Below are 22,703 nucleotides of genomic sequence, written 5' to 3'. Positions count from 1 at the left end.
TTAGCTCAAATTACAAAGTTTACCTGGCCTTAACTGATGAACTGTTACATGTCTGTGGAATCTGTGGTCTAAATGTTGTTCTTGTTAACGTTAATGCATTCTGTGTTGTGATCCAATGAGCTCTTCCTAGCAGAAAGCATTTTGGGAAAGTGAACAAGAAGCCTGGCACGGTCAGCAGTGCCCTGGTGAAATGTCCCTGGTGAAAGGTCCCCCCGCATGCAGGTGGTGTCTGCAAGCATCCCTTAGGCAAAGCCAACTGCAGAGCCTGGTGTGCCAATGGCTGGAGGACACCGTCCAGCTGGCTTCCTACCTCAGTAAAGAGTGGTGTGGGTGCCCGTGTCACCAGCACCACTCACAGGCAGCGTGGGCACCACTGTGGCTCTGTACCTTGGTGGCTGAGGCCTCTGTTCTCCAGGGATGTCCTCTTGCCTCCTTGCAGGGGAAAGGTATGCCCCAGCCTTTTCTGAACTGCAGATCCAAAAATCATTTCAGTGCTGCTGCATCAGGACAGATGCCACATGTTGGAGCTTCCCCTGGGAATACTGCATCCCTGCAGCACACAAGTAGCTTTAGATCACAAGCCTTAGGGGCAGCCTGGTCCATGGTGAGAAGCGCAGGACACAGCTGGGACCTTCCCAGGAGATGGAGGCTTCCCACAGCTGTCTCCATACCACCACAGTGGCACACGGACATCCCTGTGAGCCCCAGAGTGCTGCACAGCTCAGGGAAGAAACAAGATGACCACCAGGAGCTTCCAAATTCAACGCTAACAACTGCTACTTGCTCTAGTCCTGCACATCCAGGAGGGAGTGTTCAAAGGAAATGGAACTTGTCCTTGTGGAGACAGGACTGTTTCCGCTGTCAGAAAGGGAGGACAAACCACTGCCTCTACATCTGGAACTGCCATGTTCTGCACCTGCAGCTCAAAACCGCTCTCCCTGGCCCCAATTTTGCTGCTTCCCTTGAAGCAGGACGCACCTTTGCAATCCCCCAGCGCTCCTTAGACAAGGGCAGCTGTCAGAATTTTTCTCAGGGGTTGTCAATTCTCTGCAGGAGTCAGAAACTTCCAGCTTTTCAAACTACTTAGTAACAAAGTCAGTGCTTGCAAGGTTGGGTAAGAGGTCAGGAGATCTGGCCTCAATTCCTTTTTCTGTGTGACCTCAGATGAGACACAGCCTTTCTATACCTTGACTGCACCTACAGTCTTTCCTAACCAACAGCCAAAGTGTAAAGGAAAACAGACACCTCCTTCCAGCAGTTCCTGGGATGGAGACACAGCCTTATGTGTCAACGTAATCTCAATGTGTTAATGCAGAATTCACAGCAGACCAAGCAGACCAATGTCATCTGCCCTTGCCTGTGTTTTAAAAGCCAACAAATGCTATGCAGAGAGAGCTTTCTCCTGAACCTTTCAGAATGAACTCGAGTTCTATTCTGCATTTTTGGAAAGGGGAGTTAACAAGTATTGCTGCCTTTTCTGCTCTTAAAATAGCAAGGTTCCAGTACCCCTTTGCTACCACAGTTCCCAAAGGCCCTGTGGCCTTCATGATCAAACACCTTTCTCCCATCTGAGGCTACCAAACAATCCTCTCCGGACACACAGAGTCACCCAGCACGCGACTGCTGAGACAACAACAGCAGCAGAGGAGGGAGACTTTCCATCTGCAAGTATGGAGGATGTGTTCCCCACAGTAATGGCACTGCTGCCTTCTCCAGCCAAAGAGCAGAAATGCTGCCCAAACCCTGACACTCCTTTCTATTAAGGGTTCCTTGGACTCAGCTGTTCTCAGTCCGTAGCACATTATTCTGTGCTTAAGGGTGGATAATGTGAAGAGTCCACTAGTGAACGAGAAAGGATTTCTGCTAGGGTGCTGCAGAAGTTGTGATTCACCATCACTGATTTGGCGGGGGATGCCAGGGGGACATACTTCTTTCTCATGCAGGTGGGAGTGAGGCAACCTGCCAGAGAACCTGAGCCACCACCCATCCAGCTGCCAGCTCCCGAGCGCTGGGCAAAGGCTTTGCACAGTTCTAGCTCCAAGCTTCACTTCATCGATGCACTGCCATTTCTCTCCTTGTAGATGCCAGCTCCAGAGCAGAACAATAATCCAACCACGCAGAAAGCGCACGGGCCCAAGATGAAAGCTGCAAGTTCAGAGGTTAGAAGGGGGTCACAGTCCAAGGCAGGAGCCGTTGCAGTTGTCTGGGGTCGGTTTCCAGCAGTAGGTATAATGCAGGCGTTCTGTATGTACATCTTGGCATTCAGGCGGGAGGAGGGACACTTACATTGGTGGGAAAGGAGAAATTCTCACTCAGGGATGTATGATACCTGCCACACAATAATGTGGCTCCTTTCAGCCTTGGAAAGTACTGGCTTCACCTGGGTGGCATCTCCTGCATTCTCCTCTGTCTCATCATCTTCTCCATCCCCTGAAGAGAGAAAACAGAGAGTAAAAAAGGCAAGAAAGAAAATCCCAAATTGCACTGCTCTGAATACTTCCAAAGAGGCTAATACCCCTGTTACAGTCTCGGCAGTCTGACAACAGAGAGCATGAGCTAAGACCTTCCTTTATGCCTGGAGAACATTTATAGCCACATGGAGCTTTTCTGAAGCAGGACTGTATAGATGGAACAAACCATCTCCAGCAGTAGGGAAAATCATCCTTCCTTTTGGGGAAGCCAATGTTTACAACACAGAGCGCCCTGGAGCAGCACAGGTGACCACAGTAGGGCAGCAATGTTTGGAGCCAGTGGCACAGATGGCTTTATTCTCTCCAGGGTCATTAACGTAGATTGCGTGGCACTGCAGGCACAGGCAGGGGCAGGGTTTGGCAGTCTTGTGTTGTGCAAGGAAAATGCTTGCTATCTGCCCTCATAGCCAAAGGCAGGAGAAACAGAGAGCAGTGCTTTTCAGATTTCACTCCCACGGCAGTGATCCCTCTCTCCATGACCACAGCCCCGCACCCCTTCCCGTTCCAGATGCCTCCCACCACAGGCGCTCACCGATCCGGAAATCGATGTATCCTTCTCCTCCACTCAGCACCAGGACATTCTTCAGCTTCTGCCCCTCGGTCTCTGTGGCCGCTGTGCTGGGGTTCTCTGAAGGGCTGTCCAACACACTCCCATTCAGGGTTGCTAGGACATTGCCTGGGAGAGGACAGAGGTGCTGTCAGTGCCTCTGCTCAGCCCTCACGCAGTTAACACACACACGCACACACAAACGCACACATACACAGACACACACACGCGCACAGAGACACACACACAATTGGGCAGGCCAATTCCTTCTGCTGTGAAATCTGGAAGTCACTGCAGTTTAAACTATTGATGTCTGAGCCACAGTGATCTGCAAGCACTAGAAATGCCATGGACAGCCATCTGCTGCAGACCAGCTGAAGCTCCTGCTACAGAATGGACAGTAAGACAAGACCCTCAACAAGGAAAGGCTGTGCTCATCCTTACCAGGCACAGAGACGAAGAACTTGACAGCATCACGGTGCCCATGGAAACAGAGCTGTGCTTGAGCCATGGAGCAGTAGGGAATGAAACTGCTGGCAGATTTGTCGCTGTTGTCATCACCATACACATGGATGACCCCACCAGAGCGGCTGCCCTCTCCAGAGGTTGGTGAGGTCTTGTTGGCTGGGGACATGGAGGAGGAATATTGTCAGTGATGGCTTTGACTCCCATTTACAGAAGGGACTCAATCAAAGAGAAAACTCATGAGCCATGAAGGAAAACCTTTAAGGGTGCAGGTCTCTTTAAAGGTCTTGTGTAAAGGATGTGATGGAGGAGACCACACAAAACTGTACAGTCCCTCTCTTAGGCTGGTAACAATCCACTCATGGTAACAAACTACGTTTTCTCATCAAATCTAGTATTTGGCTACTAGTGAGGCACACATCCCTGGACGTGCTAGGCAAGAGTGACCCTAGGGCAAGCTAGACAAGATCTCTGCGGTGTCCAGTGAAGGCCTCTTCACCAGCAGCGATCCTGTCCAGCCTTCAGAAATGACCTACAGTCCTAGGATCAACTTTGGTCTTTTGTACCTGGCAGGGTATCCAAAGGTGTCCACTGTACCCGTGAGACCTTAAGGGCACCTGGAGGAGAATTATTGCTATTTTCTGGATTGGTGAAGTTGCTCAGTTTCCAAGTTAAGTCTTTTGCTCATGCCAAGCCATGAGCACACAGGCTGCTGAAAACAGTCTCTGTCACAGCAGTGGAGTGAGGTCCTTCCTTAGTCCTTGATTTAGCCATGACACAAGAAGATCAGCTGCTCAAGCCATGAACATCTGAAAGATGCCCACCACCAGCTTCCAAGGATTTCAAGGTGGGCTCAGGGGCCAGCATCCTTCATGTCCAGGCTCTGAGAATGTGAATGCTTCCACCCACCAAGGAACAGAGACCAGTGCTCAGAGCTCAGCACGGGAGATGCTTTCCTTCCATATGCACCCACATCAGTAAAACAGAAACAGTACTAAAATCAGAAGGCTTTCACTTACTGTGAGAGAACTGAATTGCTTGCTTAATTATCTGTAATTCTGTATTTTGGCTTGGGCTGGATTTCAATTAAGTGACTTGGACAAAGGAGACTTTTACCTATCAGACTCAAGCCAGGATGGCGAGACAAGTACAAATATTTTGATGGAAGAATGAGAATCAGTGTGTGCAAGGGGAAGATCCTCAAGATGAAGGCTCTCTGCACCTCTGTGCTTTGGTTTGCTGTGAGCAGCTACAACTGGCTGAGCTCATCTGATCGACAGACGGGGCTGGTACTAGCACTTCTCACTCAGTATCTGGCTTCTTACTGCAACCAGTATCAGATGCTTTAAAAGGAGGAGACATATGTTGATAATGCTTCTGGACGGCCACAGAAATGCCTTACAATGACAAAAAAAATAATCCTTTCTGACCCTGGAAGGGCTAAGGTAAGCATAAATTTGAACTCAGGCCCTGCCTTAACTGGCACAAACTCACACAATTCTTAATGTTTACCAAAGTCCCCTCTGGTTAAAAGTGTTGGTTGATTACTTGCAGCTGGCAGGTGCCACAGCACCTACTGCCATTGGCCTGGAACTGATGACAGAAGTATCCTTGGAAAACCAAGGATGACCAAGGAAGACCTTGGAAGAACAGTCTACTCCTGCTTCCTGGAACTCTGTGACTGAATGAACCTTTACAGTCCCTATCTCAAACCTGGCCTACCACAATAAGGGAACTACTGATGAAGAATAAAGTACTCTTGACAAAAAAAAACCAGGGATGGCTGATGAGATGGATGAAAATGTTTTTAGCCATGGGAAATGAGGATATTTACACTACTGTCTCTGGTCGCTTTTCTCAGATGCAACTTAAAATGAAAGCCTGATGAGGAAAAATGGATGGAGAGAGCTGAATGGCAGGATGGAAGGGTGGGAAAGTGACTGCAAAGATGAATGGGTGCAAAAGGAGTGAAAGCTGAAGGAAGGAGGCAATGGACTTACCCCGGAGCCCAAGGAGTTGGCCTCGGTGGAGGACTACAGCTAGGCACAGGCAAGGAGTGGGAACACAGAGGGGCAAGGGGAGAGACAGGCAGGACGGGAGAGAAGAAAAAGGTGATTACTGGGAGAAAATTCAGGGAACAACAAAAATGTATAAAACCTAGAGAAACCGCAACAGGAGCTACAGGCTCTGATCAGTTTATACCAACACTATTCTTGCTCACTTTGCTCTTATCTTACAAGGACAAATGTAGTATCTGAGATTGGAGAGGGACCATGGTCACAAGGATCCATTGCTAAAGTTTCTACTAAGGCCTTACTGCTTACCACATTTTTACAGAAACACTGAAAGATAATGCAACTGGTTTACAGCAGGGAACAAGCTTAACTTGGAATTAAGACACCAGCCCCAAGAAAGAATGGGCTTTAATACAGGGATTCAGAAATGAGACCAAGATTGCAATGCGCAAAGATGACTGTGTCACTGGCTTCCTGGTGTCAGCCCTGGGCACATCCAGCTCCACTAGCCTTAGAGGAGACCATCTCAGCCCTGACTTCCAGGAGGATTACAACAGGTTTGCTGCTCTTATACAAGAGCCATTTCCTGCTTCTCAGATTTCCTGCTAGCAGTGGTAAGAAAATGTTAATTTGGCTGCTTTCTGTTGAAAGCAACCGCAATCAGCTTCAAATCCTACTCCCCCATTATAATCTGGAACAGACCTGCAAAGTTAGATGCTGACTGGCAGGTACAGAACAGGATTACTAAGAGCTTCAACTAAACTTCCAGCTCCAGAGATGCACCTATTAACTACTACTGCTTGGGTCTGCTCACCAGGTTGAATTTGGTGTAGGATACTGATTTCTACTAAATAAAAGCTGAGCCCTAATTTGAGTAAATGAAGCTTTTTCTAAGGTCAGTTTCTGGAAAATACTGTTATGGAGACTTTTAGATGTCAGTGCCAAAAAAAAATTTCCAGGGAGATCTTCCTGGTGACTTCTCAACCCATGGCCTCCTTTTGAAGACTTACTACAATTCCCAAAGCTTTGTTTCTCCTGGTTTCCAGTAGCTACAGAATCAGTTCCCATCAGCCTGCTCTGTCAAGGTCAAACTCAAAAAAGACAACTGTATAGATGGTAGAGATGTCATTGGTCCTCCAAGAAGGAAATGCCTTCAGCTGAACTGAAAGGGACAGTAACAAATACCTATTTGGTTTTAAACAGGTTAAATCCACTCAACTGAACACTTAATTCCTTAATAAGGAAGAGTTAAACCAAGTTCAAGGTTGTTCATACTTAGGGCTCTTCTCTCCGAACGCTGCTATGATCAAAGGTCTGTCAGGTTCAGAGTAAAAATGTCCAGAAAGCATTAGCCTGCCAGAACCATCCGCCATGCTGCACAAATAACACACAAAAGCATTCTTTTTATAGGGGGGATGCAGAAGTATCTCCAATAAATGTCACTTACTCTCAGTCAATGGAATGGAGATGACGACACCGTTCCCTGTCCCTACCCAGAGGCGGTTGCCAGCAATGAGCAGGGCTGTAATCCGCACGAACGAGAAGCCCAGCTTTCCAGTGCCTAGTAAGCATGCATAAGAATTGAAGAGTCAGTTACGACTTTGGGCAAGGTCTGCTAATGAATTCTGATTTTTCTCTGATCTCAGTAAGCAGCAGAACATTTACTGACAGTCCCTACTGCCTCACCTAGCATCTTGCTGACGTAAGGCTCAATGTCGACATCTTGCAGATGTTGATGGCTGTGGGCATGGTAAAGCCTCAGAGTGGAGTCCAGGCGGATAGAAACCCATACTCCATCTCCAATCCATGCCAGCTGTCGCACCTGACTCTCCCGCCGAGGGTGGGCATCAAAGGATTTCTGAAATGCCAAATAGGTGGACCAATGTGAGTTCACAACAGGTCTGCAATTATCTACACTTATACTCCATTTTCCTCAACTGAGATCACTTGTTTGGATTTCAAAGCTCCTGGAGAAAATGTGTTAATGCCAGCTGACCTCAGAAGTTCACTACAGTATACAAAAATTCCCTCTCTTGAAATGATTTTGTATAACAGCTCTGCAGAGATTATGGTCTTTGCAAACCAATTCATGAGCTAGAACATTTAGAAACCAAGAGTTTTCAATATGCTTGGTAGAAAAGGAAAACACACAACTCCAGTATAAATTCCAAAGATCAAACTGCCTTGGCTCACTGACGTGAACGACAGATTCAACACTTCTTCTCCTGTTACTAGAATTATTCCAAGCACTGTCAAATAAGTTTGTACCAACACCACTGTATTGAATTTCAAACAAAAAGCTCTAAACATCATTTTTTTCTTAGGCAAGTAGGATCACTAGGGCTTGCTAACTGTACTCTTCCTTTGTGCCACAATGCCCACAGATGGAGAAGTCTTAGATCATATATGAAGGGCAGCTGTAAAGCACGCATGTACTTCTGTACAGTATGTGGCCTCACAGATTCACTAATAAAGGCAAAGAAAGTGCTCAGTTTAGACTTATCTAAGGATTTAAGCTCTGCAAAGGGAGGAAGGAATAAATACCCCCCTGGCAGATTGGGTCATAACTTGACCCAGATTGACTGTTTGGGTCCTACCGTCAGCAATGACAATACAAAGGTTCTGCATTTCCATGCACTGCAGCAGAAAACAGCTATAAGAATAAATACAACACAAGCATGTGCATGCATACACACACATTTGCTCTCTTACCTCAATCTGCATTGTCTTAGGTTGGATAACATGGATTTTGTTCTTGTAGCCACACCAGACTCTATCATACACAACAGCCATGCAGCGGATGGAATGGTGAGTGTGACCGAGGTCCATTAGGTGGTAATTACTGAGATCCCACTGACCGTCTAAGGTGGAAAACAAGTGCAGAAAGATGCATCTCCTTCATGACATGTCAGTATACAATAGAATCATCTACCTTTCCATGTATAACTAAGTATACAGGCTTAGCTGGTACTCAAATGCTCATTTTGCTTATGTCTGTGAACTTCCTATGAACCCGTAATACTATATGGGCAGAGTCTTATGCTTACAAAACACATGACAATAAAGTTTAGTTTGGTGGGCTGAAAGCTCTCCAAATCAGGCTATTTTAAACATCCTTTTACTGTAATGAAGCGAACAGGCTTCTCTAACAAGTACAACAAAAACAGCAGGGGAAGAAGAAAGACAGCCTAACAAGACTATGAGGAAAATTAAAAGGAAATGAACCTTGTGGTGAGGCTTCCTCATATCACACGGACAACATAATTTTGCCAAAGTGTCAAATCCAGGATAAGGAATCAATCTCCCTTCTCTCATGCTTATTTTCTAACTAACCTAGCAGATACTGTGTCTTTCACAGACAGGTGGCCTCTACGTCATGAAGCTTTATCCTGTTTCTGATGGGAACAATTTTTATGTGTCAATGGTCAGGCTTGAACTCATGATAAAGGCTGAAACAAAATTTAAATTGCACAAAACCAGAAATCTCTGTATTTTAGCTTGATGGATAAACTGCTACTCAATGAATAACTAAATTCTTAATATACAAACAGTAGTCACAGTTAGCAAATTCCTCTGTGTTTTCAGGTATGAACACAGCTCAGGAACTGCTCAAGCCATAGACAAACAAAGCCTACAACAGTAAAGAGGACAAGAAATATAGAATTCAAAAAATATCTTGAAGTGACAAGATTAAGGCAGGTCAGATTACTCAGACATCTCTTTTTTGCAACACAAAAAACTGACCAAGTGTAATGCAAAGGCTCCATTTATTTGGGATTTCCAGACTTCCAGAGAATCCCAGCTCTGCCTCCTGTGTATGCAGTGATCAATTCCACTACTTATATAGAGTCCAATGTCTGTGGGAAGCAGCAGTCCTATTTGCAACTGCACAGATGATCTGCTCAGGTACAGCCTAAGCTGCGTGGAGCTCCCTGTGCATGCCCTGTTACAGTTGATTTGTGAAGGCAGAGTAACACCGACATGGCCCAAATGCATTAAACTTACCAAGCATGCCTCAAATAACTGCACAGCATATGTACTCCCAAAAGCGTTGCATTTACCCTGCATGTGCTATACAGAACACACACGCATGGTTTTGTTTAGAAAAGCTCAGGAAATGGTGTTAAAGTATGCCTTAGATGTTTTAGGATAAGGATTACATGTGTATAATAGCTATGCATTTTAATCATGTTTGTACTCTGGCAAGCCAGCACCTTTCCTTCTCAATTCAGAATAGCATTTAATCCATTGCTACACTTCCAGCCAAGTTTGGTTTTCTCTTACTACGTTGATTCTTACCTTCTCCCCGGTGGAATATGGCTAGTGTTCCATCTGCCAGAGCAACAAGAACCCTCCCTTTCACATGCCTGAAATCACAGAAAAGTAAATACTTAAAAAACCTGTAAAAGTAAGGGACTAACAAATCCTTTTGACATCCACGCGCACCATCTTTATGTTCTTTCTACAATTCCCATTCAGTTTAGCACTTGCAGGAAAATCCTGCAAGGGCTGAGGGTCATACCTCTTACCTTTGTTGTAGTAAGATCATTCATAAATTTCCTGTTGAGGTTAACTTCTCCTTCGCACTACAAACTCCATCAATTTCAACAAATTCCACCTAATTTACACCCCAGTGAAGTTTTGCCTTTCTCCTTCCCACTTATTTCCTCCTGATACTGCTAATCTCATTTAGTACCTTATTCACTGAACTGGGTCAGGTCTGCAGTTGAGCAGGAAAATGGCTCAGTATGAGGCTTTCCAGTAACAAAAACCCTGGGAAACTTTCCTCACAAACCCATGCACTTAGAAGAGCAAAGAAAAAGATGACTGACAAAGAGCTGCTACCCCCATCTAAAATATTGCTTAGGCACTGAACCTCCTCCTTCAGTGTCCCATGGCATGCACACTTACACTAGACTCAGTACAGAGTCCTTCAGCTTTATTGAGTGCAGACACTTCTTCCAGTTGGATACAGCCGAGTGCACATATAGCCTGTGAGAAAGGACAAATCAGGGAGGGTTAGCAGCAAGGCCCCACACCTTCAGCCTGACTAGGCTTGAGTCTTTTCTGCTGGTAGGAAAGGTGGAGGTTAGGTAAGAAATCGAGGTTAAATCCCTGTGCCTATGATGAGCTGAGGGCTCAGAACAACAATGAGCAATGAAAACCTACTCCAGAATCAAGACATGAACTAAAGGTGTGCAGACATGAAAAGTGGAGCCCAGACAATGGAGGTGACAGAGAGATCTGCCAGCCCAAAGGGAACCTACCAGCCGTTCTGTGCTCCCAGCCACATGGTGGGGGCAGCACTGGTGCAAGTCCCAGCAGCATCCCCATTCAACTCCTGATCTGGCAGTGTTGTGCTTGACTCTGTCTTCAGCTGTCCATTCTCCCTGAAGAGACAAAAGAACACTGTTAGAGCCTTTAGTAGCAGCAACACACACAGAATACCCATCTACGCTCACAATCTGGCATTCACAAGCAGACAAGGGCCCTTGTATACACAAATCGCTTCCTTCTCTTCAGTGTTTTTTAATTGCTTGACTCCTGAATCTGCAATTTGCAAAACTTCCTTTTTTCCCCACCAATACAAATAGCAAGTACTTCAAATCTATAGAACTTAACTTAGTGTTTGGCAGTACTATTGCATAAACTATTTTCTCAGTTCATTTCCAACTTCAACAGAAACAACTTAGAACAACTTGGTCATTTAGGAACAACTTCTATCCAAGACCTTCCACCTTGCTCCTCAGGCCATCACATCAGACTCATTTATCTTAAGAATTTTTGGGTGGTGAATATGCTTTCTTCATTGTCTTTACAGCACGTTAGAGGTACTACTAGAATAAATCAATTATCATTTTTACACATGAATCAATAAGTTCCTTCAGTAAGAACATTAAGTGTACACGTACTTTGGAAGATCTGTCTTAACAGCAGGTCTAGATTCATACTGAGAGATCAAATATTTGCACTTAAACAGCTGACACAGTCTGCTGCAGGCTGAACCATGTTTATTTTCATTTCCTTTCTTTCTCTCCCTATCATCCCATTTGTAATACTATTTGGGCACAAAACTGAAAAAAGTTTGACACTTTGTCAGAAGATCAGGCTAGTTCTCGTATCAAAAAGCTTATAAAAACAGAGCTGATAAATAAGTAAGCTGGCACTTTGGCCCCAGACTGCCTACCCATTCTGCCTAAGAGGTGCCTGTGCAGGGACTGGATCTGTAAACACGTGCTCCGTGAGGGGCCCAGGCCGAGCCTGAGCAGGATCTGCCTCACTTGTACCATTCTCTGGTACCTCCGTAGCTTCTGTTGCCTCCTCAGTAGACTGGGACTGGTTGATCTTCCCATTGCAGACAGCAGCCACCTCACCTAAAAGACAAAGAACAGCATGAGACATACTGGAGAATGAGCTGGTAAGTTAGCTATATAGAAATCAGGCTGTTTGTTAATTTTTAAATTTATCCCTCCTTGCCAAATTCAGTCAAGCCCTGAGCCTGCACCACAGACAGCAGCTCATCCAGTGTTTTCTGCTCAGATGGGGAACAGAGGCTATTTTACAGTGAGGCACAATCTGTGACTAGCAAAACATGAGAAGTTCTCTAGGGCTGCCTACTGCCATACGGAGTCAGCAAGGGCATGGTTATAGTTTTCATATGGGCTTAACTGACTTCACAAGAAGACGTGATTCAGAGGAGAAAGCAATGAGAACAGAAGCAACTGTAGCAGGACAAATGTATCACCTGTCCAAAATACTCTGCTATATGACCCCTGCAACCAGGCTGCAGGATGTGGATCACTCAGAGAGAAAAGGAGGGTTCTAAAGAGAAATGTACCAAAAGGGCCTTTGGTTTTCCTGTACCACATTAAAAAACTTCTTGAGGCCTCTGAAGTACTTAACTCAGGGACAGGAGGATGCAGCTGTAAGACCATAAGCTTGTATGGCACTAGCTGTAATTGGACTGCCATTAACTTTCATGTGCCAGAACTCACTCTGTCCCTTGTCCAGCACAGGTGTGTCACCACGCGAGGAACAGTTGCTTCGTGGCACATTGCAGCGGGTCGCACAGCCCACCAGAGTGATTCCTGCCAAGACACCATCTGTTCCAGACGACTCTTCAGGATTTACATCTCCCTCCAGAAAGATCTCGCCTGGAGGATAATCACTCTCACTGGCCGCTGAAGGGCAAAGAACAGATTCTCCCATAAATCTAGCTGTCACTGCTAATTTAAATGTAGCAGTACTCCTGAGGTGACCATACAGATGGAAGATGCTGACCCTCAGGGTTCACTACCCTGGGGAGGCACCACAGCTTCAGTCAACATCATGGTAAATCCCCTCAACCCTAGAATCAACATCCAGGCCAGCTACAGAGCCCTCCCAAACCTAGGCAAGGCTCACTCTTGCTCCCAAGAACCATCCTTATGTGCCAAAGGAACGACTTACTAAATGTTCAACAGTGAGGGATCTCCATGGAAAGGTCCTACAAGAAGGCAAGATCTGAGTTATGGTTTTGAGGGACAATTACAGAATGCGGCAGGGTCTAAGGGTTAGTTCTGAAGTGAGGACACTACATTTGTCCCTCCTCAGTGGAGCAGGTGACCCTGTGCAGATCACAGCCAGTGCCTGGGCCCCACTTACCAGGGATGCTGGAGATGCAAAGCACATGAGCATTGCAGACAGTGAACTGGTCCACCACTGTGCCAGGCTGATTGGCATCAATAATTACAACTTTACTTGTTGACAGGGTACTAGTGAGGATCCAGACACGACTGGACGTGGCATCCATTTCATGGAGCTCCTTTGCCTTCAGGAGAGCAAACACATGGGTGGAATCAGTGCTCCTCTGAGATCAGATTGAGCATATTAGTGCTTGGCAACACTGACACATGCAAATACCACAATGCTGGCTTCAAAGAGCCAAGTCTCTTCCTAGCTGATGCAAATAAACAATATGAGCTATGCAAAATTCATTTACGTTGCTGCGCTAGTATCTGGAACACTGGCCAAAGAGCCTATCTGGCTCCTTAGGGCAAGAGGAGTTTGGCCACTAATTGCTCTTCTGAGATGTCTGACTAATGTATCACTGAACATTCACTTTAGACAGAATACCATGGAGATGGGATGCACTCAACCTACCAGCTTAAGCAAAGTGATCTCAGAAGGCTATAGGGCAGCAGTGTAAGACAGCTGTGGGAAAAAAACCCACAAACCAGAAAGGCTAAAACGTTGTATTACTATCTGCAAATTACAGCTTGGTTCTTAAAAAAAAAATAAACCACTTAAGACTATTAAAAAACAGAGCTGGAATAAATCTCAAGAGCTTCAACTTCTGAACCAAATGGACTCATGGACTCTGCTATGTCTATGTTCTTTTTAACAAAGCTTTGCCTGAGTTTATTTATTATTTTTTTAATTTATAGTGATGAGGACTCCATAATCTTCCTAGCAACCTCATCAAGCACTTAATTGCACTTACTATTAAGCGTTTCAAAAGCAGAAGTTGGAAAATTTTATCCTGGATTACTTATCCCAAATCACACAGAAAGTTACTGAAGAGCCAGAACACCACAACCCTGCCCCACAAGATGATGCCTCAGAAGTACAAGTTAGTGCATAATATAGCATAGTACACAGGCATTGAGACAGGGGGCATGTCAGGGATGGAATGAGAAAAAACACTGGAGGGGAAAAAAAAAAAAATTTCATTTTCTTTTCTGACCTTTTTCTTTTCAGGAGATGTATGGTTACTTTTGTTGTTCTCGCCTTCCACTTCCCTATCACAGGTGAGGGGATCACGTCCAGGATCCAGTTTCTGCCCATTCCCAGACTCCTGCTCCAAAGGTCTCCATCCCGTGAGATTGACTCCAGCTGCACACCACAGCTAAGTAAAAGAAACAGAATTAAGAATTCTGGAGGCTCCAGGGTCTCTTGAAATTCAGGCACCTTTGTAGAGAACTGTGGACACATGTCAAATACCTAAAACCTTTAGTTGGAAATAATAGATATTGTTGATGTCTACTAGAAGACATAATCAGATTTGATGGGGGTAGGATAAAGGTTCTCTGTAACTTAGCGAAAATCACTGTTTTTTTAACAGATGTGACTAACAGATTTAAAGAAAATTAAGATAATAAATCAGGTGCATAACCGAAAACAGGCTTCTGAAATGTCCTCAGGTTTTTCTGACGCTGGGGTTCCTAAGTCATTGTAGTAAAGCAAGTGGGATACGGCAGATGTTACCAGCTTGGGGTACACTAAGCATGACTGCTCAACCAAAACTGACAGTGGCTCCCTGGCTCAGGATATACATTCAATGCATTCCTGTTCCTTAGTCCCCCTCCCATCCCTTGCGCTCTTCTGCTTCCTCACACACTCCTTTGCCCAAAAATCAGTGCTTGCCTGATCTCACTTAAATATATATTGCTGGCTGGGGTTAAACCACAACATAGAGCTATTTAAAGAACTAAGACAGCAAAAAATGAAGACACAAAAAAAAAAAAAAAAAGGCGGAGGGGGACACAACCCAGAATCTGCTGGTTTAGCTCCTATGTAACAAATGCAGAGTGAAAGAAGCACATTGCATGTTTCCTGAAATCAAATCTAGATAACCTCTTATGAGCTATTTCCAGGTAGTTTTATAGGAGAATGCTGGGAACAGGACTACAGAAACAAATACCGGATTTATCCAAAATCATAAAGGAAAGATGCTGAACAGAATATTATTCCAAGATCACACCAACCTTCTAGAAACAACTAACAGCATAAGAATTTTCTTACAACTTAAACATCAGAATGACATCTAAAAATCAGCTCTGAATGAAGTTAATGACAAACTGACTATTCCAAAACAACTAGTTATAGCAGATAAATGTGCTGCCTGCAGAGAGATGACTATCTATTCTCAACCAAAATATTCTAGTATTGACAGACACAGCTTCAGAAAAATCTGCTCTAGATAATTTTGGACTGTTACCAGTGAATCCCAGTCAACAGTGGAATCTAAAAAAGAGTGATGAAATGCATTTTTACTTTCACCTGCTCATTCTCTTTAATTTTTATACTGGTTTGCATTATACCCTAAGGATTCTTAACAAAAGCCTTATACGCATAAAATGTTGCCAATATTATGTAAGAGTTGTCTCATAAAAGCGTAAGATGTAAGACAGAAGCATGAGACCTGGCAACCAGAATCAGCTGAGAATTATGTCCTTACAGAGGGACGTACTTTGCCCTACATACACTAGAAACTACCATTCAAAAAAAGAAAGCAGAACATAGAATTTGGAATATATAATGTAAAAAAAAAATACAGATTGTTGTAAAAATCGCACATTTAGCAACCAAAATTCTTTGCTTATTCCATGTCCCCTTTCTGGACTGGAATGGTATGCAGAGACAACGTACCTTCATGGTTGGGTCCTTCTCTACTAGTGGGCGACAATATACAGGCACGGGGACGTTTTTCATGCGAGTGTCTTCTTGACCACCATTGGGACTCAGCTGTGGGGGAAGAGAAGACGAAAAAGGCAGTACAAAGCTGTAAACACCAGGCTATGGTAAGAGAGATGTAAGCAATATGGCAGAACCGAGCTCACAAGATGGGTGCTGCTGAGGCTTCATCTCACATCTTGTATGAAACAGTCCCTACAGGGATGGGAGCAGCCTACCCAAGAGACTGCATCTCTCACCATGATACATGGCCCCAGTTATGGTCAACAGAGGCTATACGCTGCACTGCTGATGGAGAAAGGGTTGTTAACAGATGCTCCCTGCGAAGAAGTCAGAACACTGGCGTTCCCTTCCACCATGGCCTGAAACTCATCCACTCTCAAGCCACACTGCTAGACTCCTTCCTTTCAGGTGGTCTTTGACCAGTTAAATGAGTCATAGGACAATAAATGAGGCTGATGACATGATTTTGTATTACTGCTGGGGAGAAGTGGGAGCAAACTGGATTGCATTTGGTTTTTATACCAAATGATTAGTAAAGTTCTCAGAGTATAAATGAAATATCTAATATTCAAGCCCAATTACAATAACAAAGGAAATAAAAACAAGTACTGGGCTCTGGACAAAGAAGATTGAGTACTTTCGGTTTAGGGTAGGTTCTTTCAGCATGTTCATGCAGAGCAATGCCCCCTCCACTGACTTTGGTGGAGACACAGAAAAGATTAATTTGATCTGTGCCTACAATTATCATACAAATAAAATATGCATATGACACCTCTAAATGAAATATTTAAGGATTAAGGCTAAGGTTGCCAGTGGGAGAGTTAGATCTTCACTGGTCTCACTGTGGCGGATGATGTCCCCTCAGCCTGTCCAGAGAGTGGTCCCTACCTGCTTGTACTTGGCAGGGAGGCTCCAGCCGCAGGCCTGCAATCGCCCGTCATCGTTCCGCACGTGCTCCCGGACCTGGCGGTATTGCTCGCGTTTCTGCTCACGACGTGCTGAGGACGTACAGTCACTGAGGAGAAAAGCAACAGCGTTACTTCTCGATCTATAGTTAAAAACAGAAGCTGAAGGTTAAGGGAGTGTTGTCAAAGCAGGGGAGACAAAGCAAACCAAATTCATCTTTGAAAACAGATGCAGGAAACCAGAGAGAGAAAAACCCAGTTAAGAAGCAGACATAGGCATCCCTAATCTGTAACTCCCTGTTACCTGAGCAATGTGGCAGGCCAAATCATTGTCATCCCCACTTCAGTGCCCCAAAAGCCCTTCAGAAACAGGGAATCAACCTTCCATAAGACCTATGAATCCATGAAATTACACCAATTTTTGCTTAGCTGTTACAATTTACTGATCTAATGTCTGCATCAGGAAGGCATTTTGAGTTCTTCCCTTCTTCATTATAGTCAACTATTTGTTTTTCTGTCCATTTTAAAGCTTTCTTTGATGACAAGGAAAATATGCACTAAATGCTGTTGAAACTGCTCGTTTCAACAGAACAACTCCAGCTTTGCACTGGCAAAGGTTAAAACAAAAATTAATCTGTGAGCTCTTAAGATATGTTTTAATATAAACAAAGGCTGTTTTAATATCAGTTCCAGCTCTCAATAGGTTTTTAAAGTATCATTCCAAGGTAAGAACAACATCAGCAAAAAAATCCAACCCAAACCAAAAACCCCTACACACACACACATAATGACATATATACTTAAAACAAAAACAACCCCCTGCTAGAACAGAACACTTCCCTGCACATGCTTCCTCCCCTGTGGAGAGGATGAGAGAACAAACAGCTTCTGACAGTGGTTAGTCACATCGTTTAATGCACTGCTGACAAGCACTCTGACACCACATAATGACTATGATATTGTAATCAGATAAAAGGAACAGAATAAAGGCAGAGGGTATCTATAAAATACAAAGTTATCCTTATAAAGACAATCTCTCTTCTCCTGATCTATCACCTTTCCAACACATCCTTCTTACTACAGAAATTATAATACTTTACCATCACATTCTCCATAGTCCTTCCACAAAAACATACTACGTATGAAACTACAGCCTCATAATGGTAGAACACATGCTTCTGAAGTCAAGTAAAGCACAGAAGAATTTTATTCCTTCATGTCAGAGACATAAAAGATAGGGAGAAGACTCTGCAGTAGCAACACTTAGAGGCTCTTTTTTAGCATAGTTAAGATTAAAACCAAATATAACCTAATGTGCTGTTGAGACAACTTTTGTCTTCACCTAAACTCCTTGTCAACAGGGTTGGGCAAGACACTCCATCCTGCTGTCCCAATGCTGCCATCACACTCTACCACAAAAGACTTACTTCACTCTATAACGCAGTCTGCAAATACGAGTGCAGAACAAGGGCTGAGGCCAACTCAAGCCTACAGTAGTCCCTGCCAAGATGAATCATCATGGCCTAGAAAGCCACAGCAGCGATATGTTTGGGAGGACAAAGTTTGCTGAGCCCATCCATGTGGTAACTGATGAGCAAAAGGTCAGGGAGATAAACCACAAGAGACAGAAACGTGTTAACACCACACAGACTTTTTTAAAAGCGGAAAACAGCTTATTTTAAGAAAATTAAAATTAAAATAAAACAGCTATTTGGGAGAGCTGCAGGGGGACCTGGCTTGGCACACAGCAGGCAACTCACTCTTCAGGGAAGAACTCTAGGGTGCGGCTGCCAGAGGAGATCTGGCACATGGTGTGACTGCGACGCTGGCTGAACCCTGCTGTTGTTGGAGACTTGTAGTGGATGTTCACAGATGGGTAGGTCCTCTTTGCTGGTGGGGGACTCGAGGAAGAGCTGAACAGACGGCTAAAGCTAGGGACAGAAAAAGCCAACAAATATGAGAAAAGGTGCCTGGGGAGACACCACACCATAGGATTCACAACAGGGGAAGCAAGAAGTATGCAATCAGGGGCTGTAAGCCCTTCATGAAAACTGCCCTACTTCAAACACAGAGCTAAGCCTTCAGTTTGATTGACATATGGTGCTTTTAGCTTCCAGAAACAGATACCATCTGAAAACAGCCCTTTATTAAAACTGATTGTGAGTCTATGTATGTTTCCATTCCAGGGTACTCATGATCTTCTTCAGCTTGTAAAACAAAACCAATGTGGATGTTCAGATCTGATTCTAATTTCGCTAAGGACAAAGGAAGCCCTTGAAGGCAAAAAGGTTCAGCTAACAACACCTTAAGTTGACATTTCATTAACATCAGAATCTATTACGTTGCTGCCTAAAGTAGAAATGGCAATGCTTCCCCTTTTCTTAATCTTACACAAACCATCAAAGAACTTACAACTGCCAAATGGTGGATTTCTTCTTCTCCTGGACGGACGGGTGCTCACGGGAAGCTCTAAGGACAAACACAGCAGAAGCAAGTTAATTTCAGCATCTCATACCCAAGCTTCTGCCAACCAGCAGGTCATTTCCGTCAAGGAAGCCATGTTAAAATTCAGAATTCATTCTAACATGTTACAAGACACAACAGAGGAAGTGACATGCACCAGTCTTTAATGTGAGCACACCCAACCACTTTATGTTTCAATGTTGACATGAAGTGCAAGTGTGTTCAATTAGAAGTTTTATCAACTCCCTGCAGCATTATTATTCTCACAGTACTAGTCTGGTAACTACAAACCCCAGCATTATATTCACTTCAAGCCATAGCCTTTAGCATTCATTAATTAGAAGCAACCCTCTTCCTTACATCTCATCCTAGCTTAATTAGCATACAAGAAACAAGCAAGACAAACAATGGCCCAGTGTCTCCAAATAAGGATGGCAACTCGAGATTTGCAGCCCAGGTTCAGGAATAAGAGAGAAAGCATTAGGTATTAGGAGAGAAGCATCTACAATTTGGAAAACTTTCAGCACTTCTTGACCCATATCTTGGTAGGGGTTCCATTGACCACAAAGTCAAACATGGCCAGGTTCTGTCCTAAATGGGAATGTTCACTAACACCCGGTCTCACCTGATCATCTCTGTCCACCGGACAGCCTCCTGGAGCTCCATCAACCTCTCTTTGTATTGATTGCGCTCCATCAGAACCCGGGCCATTTCCACACGGGTGAAGCGGCGGCGCTGAGCTATGGGAATGTTGTCCTGCAGGGGGGAGGAGCACTGCTTCAGCCAACAAAAGATGGAAGGGGATTGATGTTAGTACAGGGCAAGTCAGGAGACAGAAAGACACATTTGTTAGTTCTCCCGTTCTGTTTGATTACCCCCTGACCTCCCCGTAGGAGGCGTTCATTCTAGACGAGTGAGCTCCAAACTATGGCCCGTGGACCTCTGGGGTGTTCTGCAAACCCGTGGAAACTGAAAAGCCCACCCAGAGACTACTGCCAGCAAGGTGCTTTGATAGTCTGCAAGGAATTATGAGAGTTGACTGTGGTCCATTGGTCCAGAAAGTTTGGAAAACAAAGTTTTAGTTCATTAGCAAATTCAGTCACTAACAGCAGGGAGCACCATGTAATGCCATCCATCCCCTCAAGAGGACTGGGAAGGAGGCATTCTGTTAGTACACGCTGATAAAGGTGCAGGGCACTAGAAACTAAAGAAAGGCCTTTTCCTCTTTGGTGACACAACTTGGCTTTCCAATGAGCGCACATGCAGCTTTGGGTTAGGTGGCAATAGGAATGAGATTCTGTTTGTCTCTTTTGAGGAGTGGAAAATGAGAGCAACATGGCTAAACTGGGGGGACTATCTGCCCAAAAAGAATTTGTAAGGATTTTGGGAACTCGTTACTAGGAAGCAGCACTGCATTGTGCCTAGACTGTGGCAATTCCCAAGCTCAGCCTGGCTGGTGAGTACTGCTGAGAGCTGGAATAGCACAAATTAACCAAGTCCCTCTCCAGCCTCCCTGGACTTGGAATCAACCTGTATGACCAGTCAGAACAAGACCCGTATAAATTAAAAGGAATTTCACAAACTTTTTTTTTTTTAATTTAAAAAAAACCACCTCCTGTCAGTTCAGCTTAGAAGAAATCTAGTCCTCTTCAGCATCTCACAAGCACAACTTGAAAATTTTCCCATCTACCTAAATTCTCAACAGACCAAGTTCACCTCAGTTAAGCCAAGAGAATTAGCTAGAATTGAACCTGCTCCAATACCTTTTACAAAGTAAGAACACAGTAGTATTGAAAAGAAGTGTATCTAATTCCTTGTCCTAGCAGAGTGACATTTGCAAGGAAAATCTCTGTTACCACTTTGGTTTGCCTTTTTTTTTTGGCTACAGTTGGTCTTTGTTGAAAAGCCTCTACCTCAGCCAAAACTGTCTGAAGAGCTGTCATACAAGAACAGTCCATGAGCCTTTTTTGCCTGTATCCTGTAACAGGCCGTACTGGCTTATGTAAAAGAAATAATGAGGAAAACAATGCCGCAAGATTAGATTACAGAACTAACAAAAGAAGGCAGTTATGGCTGCAAAGCTTTCTGCATAACCTGGATTTCACTGCACAATGTCCTCACAGCTTACAGCTTCACTGTCAATGGGGAGAAAAGCTCTTCTGGAGAAGCCTGACTATTGCGAGACCCCAAAAGAAACCACACTGTACACTAGACTGTAATTCAAAATTAGGGAGAACCAGATAAAATGCAAAGGTGCTGAGCAGGGCACTGCTCTAGCACCACTCTGCAGAAGCCACATTGTGCACAGTATTGCCACTGTGTTGGCTGCTCATCTTTGTCAAACTATGGTTTGAAAGTCATATGAAGAGGTAATGTCATGACACCTGTCTATTAGCAATGCTCATCACCAACAACCCGCAGTTCACCAGCTTTGCCCTCATCATTAATGAGGGCAGGTCAATCTGCATCTCAGGACTCATACATATGAAGTAATATAGAGTAAGTATATAAACCCCCTTTCCCCGCAGGCATTTTAGTAATGTAATATACCAATTCTGTACAGAGATAGCTGCTTACATCCTCCACCTCCTCTTTGGGTTCTCGTCGGGCAACAATCGCTTCAGATTTCACTCTAGGAAACAGGAAGAAAGGCATCAAACCAGTAAGTGATACCATGGCTGGCCGTGAGGTGTTTTGGAAAGAGAACCATCTATGGGAAGGTCTGTTTGCATGCATCACAAGGAAACGTTTTCAAACTGCGAGCTAAGTGTACAAATTATGAGATGCTTCTCTGATAAGTTTTCTTCTCTCTTGCAGCATGTTACTCTGAACAGCTTCACCAACATCACCCCATTTCTTTGGAATATTTTATGTGAGCACCAAAATACTGACCACTGGAATGGACCAGCCAATTTCTATTTCACAGCCATGATCTATTTCAAATGTTTGATGAGATCTTAACCACGGGAAAACTGAGCCATTATCGGCAGTGAAAATGTTGGCTTAGGTTCTCCTTCTGGGCTGCTTCTGTTTTCAATGCAGTGAAAAAAACCTCTAACGTGAAGGACAGTTTGCCGCAATGGTAAAGAAGAGAACACTAAATCTGTGTTAATAAAACACTTAAAGTACTTATCTGAGTGCTTTTAATTTTTTTAAACTCCATACCAAGGTGCAGGCGTGCAGTTCCATTTGAATTACAAGCACTTTTATTAACAGCAAAGACACTGCAGAAAAAAAATGGTCTCCAACTCCTAGAAAGGCATGCTTGCCAGTTAAAAGTCCATGTCCCTACTGCATAATATATTATATATATTATGTATATCATGAGAGACTCAAAAAGACATTTTAAAAAATCAGACCTATTTCCGCTGCTTGTGAG

The 22,703-nt window shown here is 44.2% G+C and overlaps 1 protein-coding gene across 5 annotated transcripts in view; it reads right to left on the bottom strand.

Annotated features, from left to right (window-relative positions):
* MAPK8IP3 (mitogen-activated protein kinase 8 interacting protein 3) overlaps window positions 1–22,703 on the bottom strand; it is a 61,332-nt gene continuing 38,629 nt past the window's right edge. For 2 of the 5 annotated variants that reach the window (XM_010568564.1, XM_010568565.1), the window contains 20 exons: window positions 21,875–21,956; window positions 19,950–20,101; window positions 19,274–19,330; window positions 18,622–18,792; window positions 16,845–16,971; window positions 15,909–16,004; window positions 14,224–14,385; window positions 13,143–13,308; window positions 12,494–12,679; window positions 11,686–11,872; window positions 10,766–10,888; window positions 10,410–10,490; window positions 9,798–9,865; window positions 8,211–8,359; window positions 7,185–7,356; window positions 6,946–7,059; window positions 5,484–5,522; window positions 3,463–3,642; window positions 3,004–3,147; window positions 1–2,430 (listed from right to left, as the gene is read on the bottom strand). In XM_010568564.1, the coding sequence (XP_010566866.1) occupies window positions 2,309–2,430; window positions 3,004–3,147; window positions 3,463–3,642; window positions 5,484–5,522; window positions 6,946–7,059; window positions 7,185–7,356; window positions 8,211–8,359; window positions 9,798–9,865; window positions 10,410–10,490; window positions 10,766–10,888; window positions 11,686–11,872; window positions 12,494–12,679; window positions 13,143–13,308; window positions 14,224–14,385; window positions 15,909–16,004; window positions 16,845–16,971; window positions 18,622–18,792; window positions 19,274–19,330; window positions 19,950–20,101; window positions 21,875–21,956 (2,578 nt within the window). In that variant the 3' untranslated portion in view covers window positions 1–2,308. The remainder of the gene's footprint in view (window positions 2,431–3,003; window positions 3,148–3,462; window positions 3,643–5,483; window positions 5,523–6,945; window positions 7,060–7,184; window positions 7,357–8,210; window positions 8,360–9,797; window positions 9,866–10,409; window positions 10,491–10,765; window positions 10,889–11,685; window positions 11,873–12,493; window positions 12,680–13,142; window positions 13,309–14,223; window positions 14,386–15,908; window positions 16,005–16,844; window positions 16,972–18,621; window positions 18,793–19,273; window positions 19,331–19,949; window positions 20,102–21,874; window positions 21,957–22,703) is intronic. The other 3 variants (XM_010568568.1, XM_010568569.1, XM_010568567.1) reach the window with 2 other exon arrangements.

This window comes from Haliaeetus leucocephalus, unplaced genomic scaffold (assembly GCF_000737465.1).
Source record: "Haliaeetus leucocephalus isolate CR32 unplaced genomic scaffold, Haliaeetus_leucocephalus-4.0 Scaffold250, whole genome shotgun sequence".
NCBI lineage: Eukaryota > Metazoa > Chordata > Aves > Accipitriformes > Accipitridae > Haliaeetus > Haliaeetus leucocephalus.
Note: the sequence above shows the minus strand (reverse complement) of the source record. Positions and strands in the feature narration are given on the sequence as shown.